At 42.9% G+C, this 18,373-nt stretch overlaps 2 protein-coding genes across 2 annotated transcripts; one reads left to right on the plus strand and one right to left on the minus strand.

Moving 5' to 3' along the window:
* Nucleotides 1-210: 210 nt before the first annotated feature.
* On the plus strand, nucleotides 211-3,025 carry LOC311105000 (insulin-like; the record flags this gene model as incomplete). The annotated part of the gene is made up of 2 exons (XM_084146984.1): nucleotides 211-406; nucleotides 2,874-3,025. The coding sequence occupies 2 exons, from the start codon at nucleotides 211-213 to the stop codon at nucleotides 3,023-3,025; spliced, it is 348 nt and encodes a 115-aa protein (XP_084003110.1).
* A 735-nt stretch (nucleotides 3,026-3,760) lies between these two features.
* On the minus strand, nucleotides 3,761-16,049 carry LOC311104732 (uncharacterized protein). The gene is made up of 20 exons (XM_084146626.1): nucleotides 15,897-16,049; nucleotides 15,156-15,260; nucleotides 14,898-14,977; nucleotides 14,160-14,237; nucleotides 13,524-13,712; nucleotides 13,092-13,178; nucleotides 12,566-12,677; nucleotides 12,080-12,145; nucleotides 11,906-11,979; nucleotides 10,847-10,920; nucleotides 10,287-10,654; nucleotides 9,146-9,294; nucleotides 8,816-9,051; nucleotides 7,533-7,640; nucleotides 6,769-6,981; nucleotides 6,002-6,670; nucleotides 5,789-5,855; nucleotides 5,387-5,563; nucleotides 5,001-5,139; nucleotides 3,761-4,189 (listed from the first exon to the last, which is right to left on the minus strand). Exons 1-20 carry the CDS (start codon nucleotides 15,940-15,942, stop codon nucleotides 4,176-4,178), a joined length of 3,051 nt encoding a protein of 1,016 aa, XP_084002752.1. The 5' UTR covers nucleotides 15,943-16,049; the 3' UTR covers nucleotides 3,761-4,175.
* Nucleotides 16,050-18,373: the final 2,324 nt, after the last annotated feature.

The following is an 18,373-nucleotide window of genomic DNA, read 5'->3' on the forward strand; positions in this document are numbered from 1 at the left end:
ATGGCTGTGGTACTATGATCTGTCTCTCCCTCCAGATCTTATATGGCTGTGGTACTATGATCTGTCTCTCCCTCCAGATCTTATATGGCTGTGGTACTATGATCTGTCTCTCCCTCCAGATCTTATAAGGCTGTGGTACTATGATCTGTCTCTCCCTCCAGATCGTATATCGCTGTGGTACAATGATCTGTCTCTCCCTCCAGATCTTATATGGCTGTGGTACTATGGGCACTGTCTGTTCTGTTACTGCTGGTCCTGTCATCCCCCGGGGTCTGCTCAGCCCCCAGCGCCCAGCACCTGTGTGGCTCTCACCTGGTGGATGCCCTCTACCTGGTCTGTGGGGAACAAGGGTTCTTCTATATCCCCCACAGATCCCCCAGAGACCTACTCCTGCAACACCTCATAGGTGAGACTGAGAACGGGTGATTTGAAGGGTGGAGGCACTATATTCAATATATTTTAAATACATGATGCTATTTTATTATAAGCCGACACATTTTGAAAGAGAGGGTATATTGTTAAAGGGATATTTCTGGATTTTTGCAATGAGGCCCTTTACCTACTTCCCCAGAGTCAGATGAACTAGTGGATACCATTCATGTCTCTGTGTACATTATGAAGGAAGTTAGTTAGTTTCGTGAGCCAATGCTAACTAGTGTTAGCGCAATGACTGGAAGTCTATGGATATCTGCTAGCATGCTTTCCTGTAACCTTTAACAAGTCTATAGTCCTGCAGTCCCCCTCCCCTCCCTATATTAAATTCAATTCAATTGGCTTTATTGGCATGGGAAAGATATGTTTACATTGCCAAAGCAAGTGAAATAGATAAGAAACAAAAGTGAAATAAAAAAATAAATAATGAACAGTAATCATTACTCCTGAGTGGTTCAGCGGTCTAAGGCACTGCATCTCAGTGCTAAAGGCGTCACTACAGACCCTGGTTCAATTCCAGGCTGTATCACGACCGGCCGTGATTGGGCGTCCCATAGGGTGGCGCACAATTGGCCCAGCGTCGCCCGGGTTTGGCCGGGGTAGGCCGTAATTATAATTAAGAATTTGTTCTTAAGTGACTTGCCTAGTTAAAAATATATATATATTACCCACAGGTTTCAAAGGAATAGACATTTCAAATGTCATATTATGGCTATGTACAGTGTTATAATGATGTGCAAATAGTTGAAGTTCAAAAGGGAAAATAAAAATATTAATATGGGTTGTATTTACAATGGTGTTTGTTCTTCACTGGTTGCCCTTTTCTTGTGGCAACAGGTCACAAAACTTCCTGTTGTGATGGCACACTGTGGTATTTCACTCAATAGATATGTAAACTGAGGGAAATATGTGTCTCTAATATGGTTATACATTTGGCAGGTTAGGAAGTGCAGCTCAGTCAGTTTCCACCTCATTTTGTGGGAAGTGTGCACATAGCCTGTCTTCTCTTGAGAGCCAGGTCTGCCTACCTCAATAGCAAGGCTATGCTCACTGAGTCTGTACATAGTCAAAGCTTTCCTTAATTTTGAGTCAGTCACAGTGGTCAGGTATTCTGCCACTGTGTACTCTGTTTAGGGCCAAATAGCATTCCAGTTTGCTTAGTTTTCTGGTAAATTATTTCCAATGTGTCAAGTAAATATATACATATTTTCTCATTTTGGTTAGGTCTAATTGTGTTGCTGTCCTGGGGCTCTGTGGAGTCTGTGAACAGAGCCCCAGGACCAGCTTGCTTAGGGGACTATTCTCCAGGTTCATCTCTCTATAGGTGATGGCTTTGTTATGGAAGGTTTGGGAATTGCTTCCTTTTAGGTGGTTGTAGAATTGAACGGCTCTTTTCTGGATTTTGATCATTAGCGGGTATCGGCCTAATTCTGCTCTGCATGCATTATTTGGCGTTTTATGTTGTACACTGGGAATGTTTTTGCAGTATTCTGCATGCAGTCTCAATTTGGTGTTTGTCCCATTTTGTGAATTATTGTTGGTGAGTGGACCCCAGACCTCACAAACATAAAGGGCAATGGATTCAATAACTGATTCAAGTATTTTTTAGCCAGATCCTAATTGGGATGTCAAATGTTATGTTCCTTTTGATGGTGTAAAGGCCCTTGTTGCCTTGTCTCTCAGATTGTTTACAGCTTTGTGGAAGTTACCTGTGGCACTGATGTTTAGACCGAGGTAGGTATAGTTTGTGTGCTCTAGGTTAACGGTGTCTAGATGGAATTTGTAATTGTGGTCCTGGCAACTGGACCTTTTTGGAACACCATTATTTTTGTCTTACTGATATTTACTGTCAGGGCCCAGGTCTGATAGAATCTGTTCAGAAGATCTAGGTAGGCCCTCCGTAGTTGGTGACAGAAGCACCAGATCATCAGCAAACAGTAGACATTTGACTTCAGATTCTATTCTTTCATCTGTGAAGAGGGTATGTTGAAGAGGGTGTACCTTCTCTTGAAGTTTGTCACATACTGTAGCTGTCCCTATTGATCTTTTGTCGAGACCGTTCCTAACTACCGCCTTCCTTGTGAATTCTCCAGATTCCTTATTATATTTGCTCCCAGAACATGATCTAAGTGGATCTAACACCTCAGTTAAAACCGTGCTGCTCAAGCATCCCATTGAAGTGTCTGAAGTTAACTTTACTTCAGAGGTAGGAAGCTGTGCTACGTCTGTCAGATCTCTCCTCTGAAGGATGTGGCGAGCCTTAAACAAGACTAAAATGGATTGTGAAGCTCCGATAACACGCCCATTAAGTCTCTGTTAAACAGCCAACAGTCTAAATTGTATCTTGCGTCTGTGAAGGAGTTTGCTGATATGCTTTACTTCACAGCTTTTGGGAACTCTCGCTTTCTGCATCCCTCCATTTCTCTCCCTCTACATCAAAGGGTTCCTGTCTAAGAGGAGCAGACAGGGTTGGAGGGTGAAGCAGGAACGTCCATGGAAGGACCATGAAGACCAGAAGGTGAAGAGAGGCATTGTGGAACAGTGCTGTCATCAGCCATGTAGCTTCAGCCACCTGCAGAGCTACTGCGACTGACTGGAGTCTACTCATTCTACACTCGATTGACCAGAGTGCAGACTAGCCTCAAGAGTGAAAGGACATAATATCAATCTTGTATAAAAAAAAATGTTGGGGATGCCTAAAAAAAATAAAAATAAAAATGTGTATGACCAGTAACCTTAGACTGTGAGTTGGAATGTTGAAGTTGAGTGCTCTCTACTGGCTACAGAGGTGTGTGGCTGTTGATGTCAGGAGACAAAACAGCAGAGACATATTTTGAGAATTGGGACATTGAGGTTTCTGCCTGTGTGAATTTACAAAAGCACCCAATGTTAGCGCCCCATTAAACATGGGGAATATAAATAATGAGATGTAACTGAATGCCTAGAATATACAGCTCTGATGAGCAGGTACGCTGGTTCACAGTAGTGTCCGATCAAACTAGTATATGAGTTTAGAAGTATGGGACGTTTAACACATTACATTTTTTCATAAAAAAAAAAAGTGTTCCCCCATTTTTTGCTGAATAAACAGGCCCCTGGCAGGCAAGGGTAAGGCATAACAAAGTCATTTCAATAGGATTGTATGGGATGATCCCATTGGGATCCCTTACCGAATAACACACTTAGTACATAAATTCATTGAAAACATCTATCTAAAACAATCCTCCCGCTTCTCTCAGTGTTAAGGAAAATAGCAAACATTTGGAGCTTAAATTTACAAGAGAATCAGTATTTTGGAAGAAAGTTAAAACAGTCAAAAAGAGAAGTTACATTCCCATCCTCTGGAAACAAGATGACCACAAATGTTTATTAGACAAAAAGAAAAAGACATGTTAAAATGTATAGAGCTAAAACATATTTGCATTATGCAAAACTGTATGTTATGAACAAACAAAACATTTATTTTGTGCTTAATATGAATGCTTATGTAGAAAAAGAAAGGGGCATGTTTCATGCTGAAACTGACATAATTCACACGTTGGTTCTGATGGCTCTCCTAAAACATATGCAGGGTTACAACCCCCCCCATTATAAATCCATCTAGTAGCTTTTCAGAACATCTGGTTTAAAATGAGAAATAAATATACGCAAGACCATGACATCCTCTTGACTCAATACAATTAGTCCTGTTCATCCAGGGCAGTTGGTGCTGTCTACTAGTGTCTCTGTCCATTGTCTAACTTTCAACAGCGGTTTCCTGAAAGAGACAGGATTAGGGTTAGTTGTAGCATTTTCCTTTGGGAAAATTTGTGACGGTCAAATGTCGGTACAGAGTTTTAGCCAAATATACTCTATCTACAGTATCCATACGTAGTAAGTAACTAATATAAAAAAAACAGCACCATGTCCATAAAATGTATATAGTATGTATATGTAACAAACAACGGTTTTATTTGGTCCTCCGATGAGGGGTATATTTTAGGTTTAAAAAGGCTTCTGAAGTTTGCAATTTCCCTTACGAAAAATCTATCAGCCCCAACAAAAATGTCCATTAATTATAAATCCACATAATAATTCACATTTCCTGTTGATGCAGGATTATTTTCCCGCTATAGCAACCTAGCTCAAATGAAGACCCTACATCTGTAGCTAGCTATCTTGATTTAAAATGTTTAACATTTTTAAGCTAGCTATACCCTATTCAAAACAGGCATTAGTGGACATTTCTGTCAGTTCTTCAGGAGATTAATCAAGAAAAAGCAATCATAAAATACATGAACACTTCTCCATTGCGCAAAAAACAGCTGTGTCTGTCACAGGTCGGGCCAAGTTGTTGTTGCAAGTTCACTATGGGAGCACAAGCTCAAGACAGTCAGGCAGAGTAGAGAGGTTATGCCATTGAAAGACAACCTGAACCAACCGCCATGCAGCCAATGTGATTGATAAAGGATATTTATTTTCATTAGGATATTTTCTGCCGGACAATGTTTATGTGACAGTTTTTATGTCTTTATCGGCCAAAAGCTGTCATTTACCCACTAAAGAAACGCTGGTGTGTGTGTACTCACCCTGTCTGAGAGGTGTGGCAGCAGGCTGCTGGTTCTCCTTGCTGTCCTGGTGGTTGAAGGCTTTGCTGTGGTCAACCCTGCGTTGGGGCTGGCCTCCCTTCTTCTGACGGGACACCTGGGCACGCAGCTTAGACAGCTCCTACACACACACACACAGTTTACAATCATGTCTTACTGCAGTATACCCAAAAAGCTTTAACCAACACCCATTTCATGGATTTAAAAGAAGTGGATATATGAAAACAATAAAATGGTTAAACTCCTACTCCACAATTTGGTGGTAACTAAAGTGTATGTGTTGCTATAATCATATTTTGTTTACTCCAATCAATATAGCCCATGCTTATACAGTATTTAAATGCACAAACTAGAGGGAGGTATCTGACCTGTTTGAGGGAGACGTTCTCATCTTTGAGCTTCACCACATGTCTGATCTTCTGTTTCTGGTTCTGGTGGCCCAGCAGACGAGCGTAGGCGTCCGCTAGCCGGGTCAGCTCCTCCTGGTTCGCCCCGTTCTCGTTCAGTAGTGCATCCCGCTCCGCAGCAAACCCATTCAACTGCTCCTGCAGGGCCAAACCAACCGGAGGAACATAGAATTTGAAACAGTAGAATGGGCTCTCCCTTGTTTAAGTCAATGGTGGGTGGACCCCTTCTACTCATACTACTTATATGGGTGAATATACATAAACGTTGGCAGCAACACAGAAGAAGAAAACATAAAAACACTCAAAGGATCTACATTTCCCATAATGCAGCAGTGGCGACCCCTTGCCTGTGCTGTGACTGACCTGGAAGGGCTTGACCTTAGTGTAGAGCTCCTGGTACTGTCTCCTCCAGTGTTCTGTCTCTGCATCACTGAGAGGGGAAAGTACAGAGTTAGAACAGTGTATTGAGAGCATATCGTTTGCTGCTATAATACCATTGTCTTCTACTAGATGATCTGGGCCCGAATACAGGCCCTGACTTTCACAGCCTAGTCAGTGATTCCTGGTCCTCCTCACCTCTTGTCCTGAGTCTCCACCAGCTGTCTCTGGAAGTCTCTTCTCTGTTCCTCCATCTCCCACTGGAGAGTCACCTTCTCCTGGACCACAACATCCACCTGGCTCTGGAGAGAAACCTTCTCCTGGACAACTGGGTCCACCTGGCTCTGAAGAGAAACCTTCTCTTCCATCAGTTCTACCTGGCTCTGGAGACTCGCTCTCTGTTCTTCGGCCTTCTCCAGACGGTTGTGTATTAGTTCTACCTGGTCCTGAAGGCCCCGTTTGTCTATTTCAAACATCTCCACTACTGTTTTCAGATCATCCCTCTCTTTCTCTACCTCCATTTGGTTCTCTAGACAGGGCAGATTTTTCTTTACCTGGTCCTCCATCTTCTCCAACTGGTTGTGAAGGCTCAGTTTCTCCTTCTCCACCTCCCCTACCAAGCACTGAAGAGCTAGCTTCTCCTCCTCTACCACCTCCACCCGTCTCTCTAGCCTCCCCACCTCCTCTGACATCCATTGCTTCAAGTCTCTCCTCTGCGCCTCCCTCTCTCCTTTCTCCTGCTCCAGTAGCCTTTGTACCTCCTCTTTCTCCATCCTCTCCTCCTGCAGCTGTCGCTGCACCTCCTCCTCAGCCCTCTTCATCTCCTCATCTCTCTGAGCTAGACGAGTCTGTACCTCCAACAGCATTCTAGAGATGGGGGGGAAGAGAGAGAGAGAAGGGAGAGTGTCAGAGAGACTGCACATTCAATCACCAGATATTGAGAAGAAGCCTTATGATGAGCTCACCTTGCATACTCCTCTCTGGCTTTCTCCTGAGCCTGCTGGTCAGCTAGATGTTTCTCCTGCTCCTCCTCCATCTCCTCCCTCACTTTCTTCACCTCCTCCTCCTTATGTTGATTCACTCTCTTCACCTCCTCTTTCATCTGCTTAGTCACCCTCTCCACCTCCTCCTCCAGCTTTATACCCCTCTCCTCTGCTCCCTTCAGGGCCTGTCTGGTGCTGGTGGAACAAAATACAAATTTAAGTCTTAAAGACAATTTATGCCTGATCCGGGAATGCGGTGCGGAGGCTCTGTATGGAGGGTGTGACAATTGCGGACCCTACGGAGGCCAAATCAAGCTCCGTACGGCGATGCCATGCATCTCCCAAATTTTGTAACAATGCGGAGGGCTCCGTATATCTCTGCATTGACGGCAGGTGGGGGCAGTATGTCCTGTATAAACTCACTTCAACTTCATTCACAACAGTTCTGCTAAGCAAAGCGCAAGAAGTATGAATGCCCTGAACGGTCCATAAATGCTGTACTGACACTGCAGATCCTGGATTGACCATAAATTAGCTTTTACAGAGCCATGACTGCTAATACTTTAACCCAAAGTTAAAGGGACAGTTTACTTAAAATGCAGTTTCAGATGTTTTAATCTGTCAAAAGTTAACTTTAGTGAAACAAGAGTGAAACTGTTTTTTTCCTTGTGAAAGGAGAGTGAAAGAGTGAAACTGTCCCTTTAAGCACATTCGTATTGGACGAGAGGGCAGGGTCAACTCCTTACCTCTCCAGTTCAGTGGCCATGTCTCCTATTTTGCTGAGGGAGGTGGTGTGTTCCTCCTGCAGCCTCCTCAAGGCAGCAGAGTGCACCTCCTCCACATCACTGCTCCTCCTGGAAGGAGATACAACACACACAGTTGAAAGGTACAGTTTGAGCAAAGGTGAGGTGCAGAATCCCTCATCTTGATCACATAACAGGGCTTGACATTAACACTTGTCCTCTTGCCCGGGACAAGTACATAAAACATTTCCGGCAAGCAGACTATAGATTTAAGTAAAAAAATATATAATAACAATATCAAACATTTACTCTGATCAGAAATGGGATCAGATTGTCGTCTGGATGCAATGTTTTAAGCACTGTTCTCCCAATTTCTGTAGACCGAGTCAGAGTAGAATTGTATTGCATTGCATTGACAGGCACACGCTGTCTTTTTCAAATCACGGGGCCGGTTGCAATAGTTGGTCGTAAGCCCTTCTATGAGGACACCTAGGCGTAAATTCTATGCCTAGTAGGGGGCAGGTGTAGGGTGTTACATTGGGACCATCTTCATCATGACATGCATAGAAAAGAATAGCAATTTATATTTTCAAAAGCATGCGAGTCTCGGGTTCATATTTCCCAACCTCCGTGGGCTTTTGGAGTTGCATATGAGTGACTAGTTAATAGCCTTGATTTAACCTACATTAGCAAGCTAAATGTTTCTGATCAGTGATACAGTAGACAAGCATATCTTAGTTACCTTGTTTAGAAATAGCCTACCTTAGCATTTTGATCCCTGATTAATTGAATGAGCCAATTAGTTTATAAAGAAAAAAAGTATTTGGTTGTAATAGGCTATGAAGGGTGGCCAACCATCCTCCAGGAGAGCCTTAAAGGGGCAGTGTTGTATTTTGAGACAGGTTTGAATATGCAAAGAAGCCAATAGACAGATTGAAACCTACATTTGTCAGATTTTCTATGGTAATAATAATGATAACAATGGATTTTATTTTGCAAAGTGGGTCCTTGCATCATACAATGCTGCAAAAATGGGGTCGTGGACCTTTTTTTGGGGGGGGGGGGCTTTCGGTCAAGCACTGCATAATGAGTAGCTATTTGGGATGTAAAGTCATCGATTCAGTTCAGTCCAACTGCAGCTAAACCTGTAGCTCAACTCCACGGCAACTCCAGCCAACCAACTTCTCTTATTTGAAATACTTTATTACAAAGGATGTTAAAAACAAAGCTGACAGAGTGTGTTTCATTCATGTTTTCAGTTCAGCTCTACACCTCCAGACTCTCACCTGTCTAGCAGTGCTCTGGTCTCAGTCAGCTCTCTCTCCATCTCAGTCTTCTCCTGCTGGAGACGCTGTAGGGCCTCCTCTCTCCTCTTCTCCTCCTCCTCCCTCCTCTCTTCCTGCAACTCCAGAACCGACAGCTCCCCTAGAGCCTCCTCCAACTCATCCTCCAACTGTTTCCTCTCCTCCTCTGTCTCTTCCCTCTCCCTTTCCAGCACCGAGGCCAGGGAGGCTGCATGCTCCTGGGGAGAACGAGAGGAGGAGAGACAGAACCAGTCAGATGTAGGGTTTTAATGGTTGCCATATTGGACCCAAGTCATCCCCAACATCACTAACCTTTTCCTTCTTCAGCTCCTCAGCCAGGGAGATGTGTGTCTGCTCTAGTTGCTCCTGCACCTCCTTCTCACTCCTCCTGTTCTCCTGCAGGAGGCTCAGCTCTGCCTTCAGCTCCTCCACTCTCCCCTGGCCCTCCTCCTGGCTCCTATCTAAAGACAGATACACACAGACACTTGGTATAGAGCCCACACTGATAACAGCAACCTAGACACTTGGTATATAGCCCACACTGATAACAGCAACCTAGACACTTGGTATAGAGCCCACACAGATAACAGCAACCTAGACACTTGGTATATAGCCCACACTGATAACAGCAACCTAGAGACACTTGGTATAGAGCCCACACTGATAACAGCAACCTAGAGACACTTGGTATAGAGCCCACACTGATAACAGCAACCTAGAGACACTTGGTATAGAGCCCACACTGATAACAGCAACCTAGAGACACTTGGTATAGAGCCCACACTGATAACAGCAACCTAGACACTTGGTATAGAGCCCACACTGATAACAGCAACCTAGAGACACTTGGTATAGAGCCCACACTGATAACAGCAACCTAGAGACACTTGGTATAGAGCCCACACTGATAACAGCAACCTAGACACTTGGTATAGAGCCCACACTGATAACAGCAACCTAGACACTTGGTATAGAGCCCACACTGATAACAGCAACCTAGACACTTGGTATAGAGCCCACACTGATAACAGCAACCTAGACACTTGGTATAGAGCCCACGCGGATAACAGCAACCTAGACACTTGGTATAGAGCCCACACTGATAACAGCAACCTAGACACTTGGAATAGAGCCCACGCGGATAACAGCAACCTAGACACTTGGTATAGAGCCCACACTGATAACAGCAACCTAGACACTTGGTATAGAGCCCACACTGATAACAGCAACCTAGACACTTGGTATAGAGCCCACACTGATAACAGCAACCTAGAGACAATTCCCCAAAACCCTGACCCTTCAGGAAAACTGGAAAAGGGTAAGATAAGAAATTACTGATTAATTTGCTTAAGATAAGTTCCCATTAGACCCATTCTTTCAGATCTACAATTAACCATCAAGAAGAGTGTAGTACTTTAGGGTAGTAATATAATTAGAGACTAGGATTGTGTACCTCTCTCCTCCTCCAGGACCTTGCACTTCTCTTCCAGGTGAGCTACTCTCTCATCCAGCTCATCCCCTGTCCTCCTCAGCACCTCCCTCAGCCGCACTAGCTCCGCCTCTTGCTGCTGCAGTGCATTCTGTGAGTCAGACACTTCTTGGTTGGCCCGCTGCATCTGCACCTCTATCTCTCCCAATGCCCTCTGGGAAGACGTCAGCTCCGCCTCTCGCCGCTCCAGAAGCTTCTCAGTCTCCTGCAAAGCATCCCGGGAAGCCTGCAGGTCCTGTTGACCTTTCTCGGACTCCTCCTCCTTCTGACGGAGAGTGTTCTGAGAGTTTTGGAGCTCTGCGGTACACTGCTCAAGTTTCTGCTCAAGATGGCTGAGCGAAAAGGACATGGCGTGAGATCAGGTGTTTTTGTTTTGCATGTCAACCAAGACAATTTGGAAACTGATGTCATCAATTTCAACATAGACAGAAATATAGGAAGAGGTCAAAAGGACAGAAAAATAAACCCTGAATTTCAATGATTCTGAAAGCAGTTGTTCCGGGAGGACATGTGCATTTGCTCACCCCAGTTTCTCCTGCTGAGACTCAGAGATGCTGTTCATCATATCTGTCTTCCCACGAAGCTTCATACGCAGATCCTAAGGAGATATAACAGCATGTTATAACATCCTCTAAATTATCATTTCCACAACCCGATGTAAGCATGATCATGGACCATTCAATTAGTTTCTCCTTACATGTTTCTTCCCTCAGTGACCAGTATGTTGTTAGTAGCTGGACGTGTGTGTGTCTCCTTACATGTTTCTTCCCTCAGTGACCAGTATGTTGTTAGTAGCTGGACGTGTGTGTGTCTCCTTACATGTTTCTTCCCTCAGTGACCAGTATGTTGTTAGTAGCTGGACGTGTGTGTGTCTCCTTACATGTTTCTTCCCTCAGTGACCAGTATGTTGTTAGTAGCTGGACGTGTGTGTGTCTCCTTACATGTTTCTTCCCTCAGTGACCAGTATGTTGTTAGTAGCTGGACGTGTGTGTCTCCTTACATGTTTCTTCCCTCAGTGACCAGTATGTTGTTAGTAGCTGGACGTGTGTGTGTCTCCTTACATGTTTCTTCCCTCAGTGACCAGTATGTTGTTAGTAGCTGGACGTGTGTGTGTCTCCTTACATGTTTCTTCCCTCAGTGACCAGTATGTTGTTAGTAGCTGGACGTGTGTGTGTCTCCTTACATGTTTCTTCCCTCAGTGACCAGTATGTTGTTAGTAGCTGGACGTGTGTGTGTCTCCTTACATGTTTCTTCCATCAGTGACCAGTATGTTGTTAGTAGCTGGACGTGTGTGTGTCTCCTTACATGTTTCTTCCCTCAGTGACCAGTATGTTGTTAGTAGCTGGACGTGTGTGTGGCTCCTTACATGTTTCTTCCCTCAGTGACCAGTATGTTGTTAGTAGCTGGACGTGTGTGTGTCTCCTTACATGTTTCTTCCCCCAGTGACCAGTATGTTGTTAGTAGCTGGACGTGTGTGTGTCTCCTTACATGTTTCTTCCATCAGTGACCAGTATGTTGTTAGTAGCTGGACGTGTGTGTGTCTCCTTACATGTTTCTTCCCTCAGTGACCAGTATGTTAGTACCTGGGTGTGGTCGTTGGCTGTGTCCAGGTAACCCTGAAGAACATTGATCTCCTCTCTCAGCTCCTGGATCACAGCTGAGAGACAGATATACAGCACATGGTTAGAATGATGCCATCTAAAGGAGGGATTATACAGAGGAGGATGGGAGAATGGAGACACAAACACACAACTTACCTTGCAGCGTATCCATCTCATTCTCCAGCTCCTCATTCTGGACTTTTGTGTCGTGGTGGAGGTCCTCTGTGAAAATGAAAAATTGCATTAAAAAAACGATTTTAGTTTAATTCAGGGAGGCGGAGTCCAACTAAGCTAGGTACTCTGTAGCTCAGCTGGTAGAGCACGGCGCTTGTAACGCCAAGGTAGTGGGTTCGATCCCCGGGACCACCCATACACAAAAAAATGTATGCACGCATGACTGTAAGTCGCTTTGGATAAAAGCGTCTGCTAAATGGCATATTATTTATTATTATTATTACTGTATTAGGGGTAAGGAGTCCACCCAGTCTTGTTTTACTATTTTAATGCATCTCTTCATTTTAAAATGTGTTCATCTTTCTCACCTTTATTATTGTATTTGTTTAGGACTTCAAACTACATTTTTTGGGTCAGAAATGTGCTGTATAAATAACCTTTAATTGATTGATAAGCATGTGGTCTCACCCAGGTCCTTGTTCCTCTCAGTCAGGGCAGTGAGTGTAGCTCTGGCTGCCTCCAGGTCTGTCTCCAGCAACTTCACCTGGCCCTCTGTAGTGATCTGGAGGAAACTCAGCTCCTGATAGGACAACACAACTGTCAGTCACTCAACCACCCATACACCTGCAGGAAACTCAGCTCCTGAACAAAAACACAATATCAGCACACGCATTAATAATTTAGAGAGAGAGATGTGTGCAAGGCAAACACCACTAGATACAGGATAGTGAATGGTGTGTGAACAGGGCCACTTTCAGTAGCTAAACCTTGCAGATAGAAATGCCATGAATAGAGCCAAACCATGCAGATAGAAATGCCATGAATAGAGCCAAACCTTGCAGATAGAAATGCCACGAATAGAGCCAAACCTTGCAGATAGAAATGTGATGAATAGAACCAACGTGGTAACTTATTCTACATATTAATCTGTTCTACACAGCATATTTCAATCTGAATATTCGAAAACTTTGGGTACTGCCTGAACGCGTCGTACCTTGTCATTGACGTCCAATTTGTTTCTGGCCTCCATCAGCTCCATAGACAGAGACTGGATCCTCTTCTTAGTGGTGTCTGCAGAAACCTGGTGGAACACAACGACAACACAGTCAGACACTTACATGTCAACATTTCTTATTGGACAAGTTGGGGGGGTAGTACCCAATAGTAGTATTGTTTTGTCAACTAACCCAGATAACCAACAACCAGTTTATACCTTTTTAACCCTGCAGTTAGACTTTTGCTTTAAGACTATTGGGCCTGTTTTCCAAGCACAGATTCATCCTCGTTCAAGACTAAAAAGCATTCTTAAATGGAGATTCTCCATTGAAATAGCTTTTTATTCCAGAACTAGGCCAAATGTGTCAGGAAAGCAACCCATTGATTTGAGAATACCAACTCTTGATTCTACCATCGAACACCACATTACCTTGTTCTTGAGGAACTCGTTGGTCTTCTTGAGCTCAGCCAGCTGTCTCTCCAGGGTGGTGACGTTAGCTGCCAGACCAGTCTTCTCCCGGACCGCAGACAACAGCTTTGCCTCCACCTTCCTCAGCTCCTCCTCAAGGGTTACCAGGCGCCTGTCCTGCTCCCCGCGCTGCTGCACCAGGGAGCGGATCTACAGGAGGGAGGGAGGAGACGGGATGGATCAGTGCATTAGATTGAAGGATGAAGGAAAAAAATAAGGCATGCAGTAAGGTAGGTCACAGCTGCTGTGATAACTGAAAAACGTGTGTCCACATCCATGATAAATGGAGGGCGGCAGGTAGCTTAGTGGGTAAGAGCGTTGTGCCAGTAACCGAAAGGTTGCTGGTTCTAATCCCAGAGCCGACTAGGTGAAAAATCTGTCGATGTGCCCTTGAGCAAGGCACTTAACCCTAATTGCTCCTGTAAGTCGCTCTGGATAAGAGCGTCTGCTAAATGACAACAAAAAAAATAAAATAATACATCTCGTCACTTTAATTTTCATTCAACTGGTAACACTGACAATGTATGCTATTGGGACAGACAAGACAATATCTATATATATATTTTCTCTTCAAACAAGTCTGTATAACTAGGCTACCTCTTTCTCCAGGAGTTTCTGCTGTTTCATCTGCATCGATAGGCCACTCTTGTCTTTCTTTGACATCGACCCATCAACCTGGGTGAAGGAGGAATGGAAGAATGAATCGCAGAGGAGGGCCATTACATTAGGGTTCAAGAGTTAGATCAGGATTTTGGCAATGAAACCCTTCATCTACTTCCCCAGAGTCAGATGAATTCATGGATACCATTTTTATGTCTTTGCATTCAGTTTGAAGGAATCTACCAACTAGCATTAGTCCTATTGCTAACTAGCATTAGCGCAATGACTGGAAGTCTATGGGAACAGCTAGCATGCTAGGTGTTCCTGTATACTTCCAGTCATTGCGCCAACACTAGTTAGCATGGACTTCCTTCATACATACTGGACACAGAGACGTACAAATGGTATCCATGATGTTATCTGACTCTGGGAAAGTAGATAAAGGGCTTCATTGACAAAATCCTGAACTATCCCTTTAAAGCACAAGGTGTGTAACCATTAGTCTGATTCCTTGCAAAACATTTTGCAACAGAAACTGTTTACCCTAAACGGAAAAAAAAAGTTTTGCAAGGAAAACGAGAGTTTCTATTGGACAAATGCAGGTAGGTCCCTCCCTGTTTCATTATGATTGTTTCCATTTGGTTCCTAGAGTAAACTAAAATCTGACACAGTTATCTTGATGATGTAGCTGTGCCAACCAGGGACAATGTGTTGATTATGTGAACACCAACTTACCAGGCCATCCACAGACATGGTCCTACGCACAGGCGACATGGGCACATCTTTAGAAGGAGATGGTGGTGGGATGCAGGGAGCTGAATGGAGAGGAAAGGGGGATGGTGAAATTACAATGGTGTGGAAAGTAAAAACATCTAGGCTGTACTTCTTATGAGTGACAGTCTAAATCATAGATGTTTAAATATAGATCTACTGTCAAAAGTATGATTAAAAAAAAATTGAGAAACGCTTCAGTTGTTTGACAGTTAAACTCACCACCACTGGCCTTGAGCAGTTTGAAGCGCTCTGACCGGTGGAAAGAGGCAGGTCCCTTCACCTCTCCTGGTTTCAGCTCGTAGGTGCCCGGTGCTGGGGCGCAGCCTGGACAAAACATGAAAACAATAATTAGGCTGCGTTTACACAGGCAGCCAAATTCTCATAATTTGTTAAATTAGTGTCAAAATACCAATTAGTGAGAAAAAAATATCAGAATTGGGCTGCCTGTGTAAACGCATTGGCCTGACTATCATAGGCCCCGCGTATTGGTAGAGCATGGCGTTTGCAACGCCAGGGTTGTGGGTTCGATTCACATGGGGGGCCAGTATGAAAAATAAAATAAAATAAAATGTATGCACTCACTAACTGTAAGTCGCTCTGGATAAGAGCGTCTGCTAAATGACTAAAATGTAAATGTATCTAATTAACGTTAGCTAACATGTCATGGCATGTAACGTCAGCTACCGTAACCGACGTGGACTTGTTTGCCCTTTGCTTGGTGGATTGGAGTAACGTTAAGCATTCCTGCACTAACTAGTTACCAAACCAAAACTATGTTTACGTTAGCTAGTTAGTAAACAATGTTTTACAAAACATTGTTGGATAGCTACATTAGCTAGATTAACGTTAGATTAGCTGGCTACTGTTAGTTACTTAATTAAAGCAGCTAGCTAGGCCAAAGAAAGCAACGTTAGTTGGCTAGGTTTGCTCAGCTAAATCATTATTAAGGCTTTAACTTACCGATATTTTCATTAAATCGTTTCACTGGAGCTCTTGAAAAAGACATGGCTTAAGTTCGGACGAAATAGTTCACTAGAAAATCAGTAGCTAGTTTAAACGTTATAGCAAGCCACGAAGCGTTCTAACGCTCTGCTTCAAATTCAAAACACCAGTAACAACACAAACGGTGCCCCGCTGAAATTTCAAAACTAGCAACGTCATAACCAACCGGAAAGGAGACGACACGAATCTAACCAATCAGCGCAGAGGAAACGAGACTTCCGCCAGCGCCAATTGACTTCTGAAACATATTGGATACGCTGTGGCGATATTCAAACGCATTTACAGAATTTTCAAGTTACAATGTACACGGTCATACATGATTCTTAGTACATTTTCAGTTAGACATTTTTTATTTCATGGAAATACAATTTAATTTCCTTTTGCAGGATCATTCGTAGTACATCTTTATATTCTTCTTTACTCATTTTTTGTATCTCAAAACATGATCACTTGTACAACAATATCATGAACAAAAACCTAATGTCACAAATGTATCCTTGATGACAATATATCGCTCTTCTTGTCATGTCACTTTGAAAATGATGCACTGATAACTTTTACTTCACTTTTCTTATCAACAGATTCACCCATTCAATAAACAATAAGGTGTAGTTGTGTGAATAAACATAATAAAAGGACAATTGGAACAATTACAGAAAACTAAACTTCATTTTGTTTTTTTATTCAAACAGAAAATGTGGTCGCTCCTTCATGGGTGTAACGATCATCTTTCCTTCATAAGAATAACAAACAGGGTCAAAATATTTTGATAACACTGCTAAAGAAAAAAAAGTCCAACAATATGGAATATATTTAGGAAATTGCCCTCTCTCCATCTCTGGTGTGTAATTTGTACCTAAACAGGGAAAATGCAACTTGTTGATTCCTTTAATTCTTCTTCTATAGAGGGAATGAACTGTACAGGAGTTGGATTGGTCTTGTGATCCTACCAACATCTTCCATTCACTCTCTGAACAAATCTATCTAATACAGTAATGTCATTCTGGTCTCCTTTTTTCTTTGACAACCAAGAAGTATTTCTAAAAACAAATGTACTCTGAAAACAAACACACACACTAGCGCAGATGAAGATGTTGTCAATTTCAAAAATGGTAAATAATATTACTGTATTAAGCGCACGAACAGAATATAAAAATGTTTAAATAAACTGACAAGACCGAGAGAAATCAAAAAGTAGGTGAGGTTTCTCGTCAGTAGAAGACGCAAGCTATACCAAAAATTAAATTATCAATAATTAATTAAAAACAATAACAATTACAACACTCGACACTTCTCTTTTTAGTTCAACAGGGAAATTTACAATGGAGAATGAAACTGAATAAAAATATATTCAGAGGCTAAAACCTCCCAAATAAGGGTAAAAATAAATAAAAGCAACTAAGAAAAGCAGTCAAGTTTCCTTGTTATGCTATGTGATACAGTAGAGTTGTGTGAGGGGAGAAGAGGTGAGGTGTGGCTATGTACTCCTATGATGCTGGTTTACTAAGCATGGGTATGTCCAGGGAGATGTGGGCTGCATAGAAATGGCACCCTATTATCTATATAGTGCACTACTTTTGACCAGAGTAGGAGCTGGTCAAAAGTAGTGCACTATATAGGGAATAGGGTGCCATTTGGGACACACCCGTGTTAGCTTCTGGGATGAATTAATGGTCAGCTTGACTTGTGTGATGATCATATTATGGATGTTATGGGGGAAATGCCACTGATGACATTGGTGTTATTAAGTATCATCGTAATACTTAGCACCCGTGTGGACTTCAAATAAGCAATTCAATAAATGGCCGTTAGGTTTTGCTTTCATATTTACATTTACATTTTAGTCATTTAGCAGACGCTCTTATCCAGAGCGACTTACAGTTAGTGAATACATATATATATATATATATATATATATATATATACATATATATATATATATATATATATATATATATAATTTTTTTTATACTGCCCCCCCCGTGGGAATCGAACCCACAACCCTGGCGTTGCAAACGCCATGCTCTATCAACTGAGCTACATCCCCACCGGCCATTCCCTCCCCTACCCTGGACGACGCTGGGCCAATTGTGCGCCGCCCATGAGTCTCCCGGTCGCGGCCGGCTGCGACAGAGCCTGGATTCGAACCAGAACCACTGCGCCACTCAGGAGTCATATGTCATCTATGAAATAATAATCTCAGGTTATAGGTCATTTCAGAATCAGATTATTTGTGTGCGTTGAGGTTTTGGAGATTATTCCAGCATATCTATCATCTTTTATGTAGGTTGATTGTTGTTGCTCACTAAATGGTCTCTCAGAGATATTATAGACTGTTGATTGTTGTTTAAATGGTCTCTCAGAGATATCTGATAGACTGTTGATTGTGACTAGAGGGTAAGCAGTGTTACTGCAGATCTGCATTGGTAGTTGTG

The sequence above is a fragment of the Coregonus lavaretus genome, assembly GCF_964263955.1.
Source record: "Coregonus lavaretus genome assembly, chromosome: 29".
NCBI classification, from domain to species: domain Eukaryota; kingdom Metazoa; phylum Chordata; class Actinopteri; order Salmoniformes; family Salmonidae; genus Coregonus; species Coregonus lavaretus.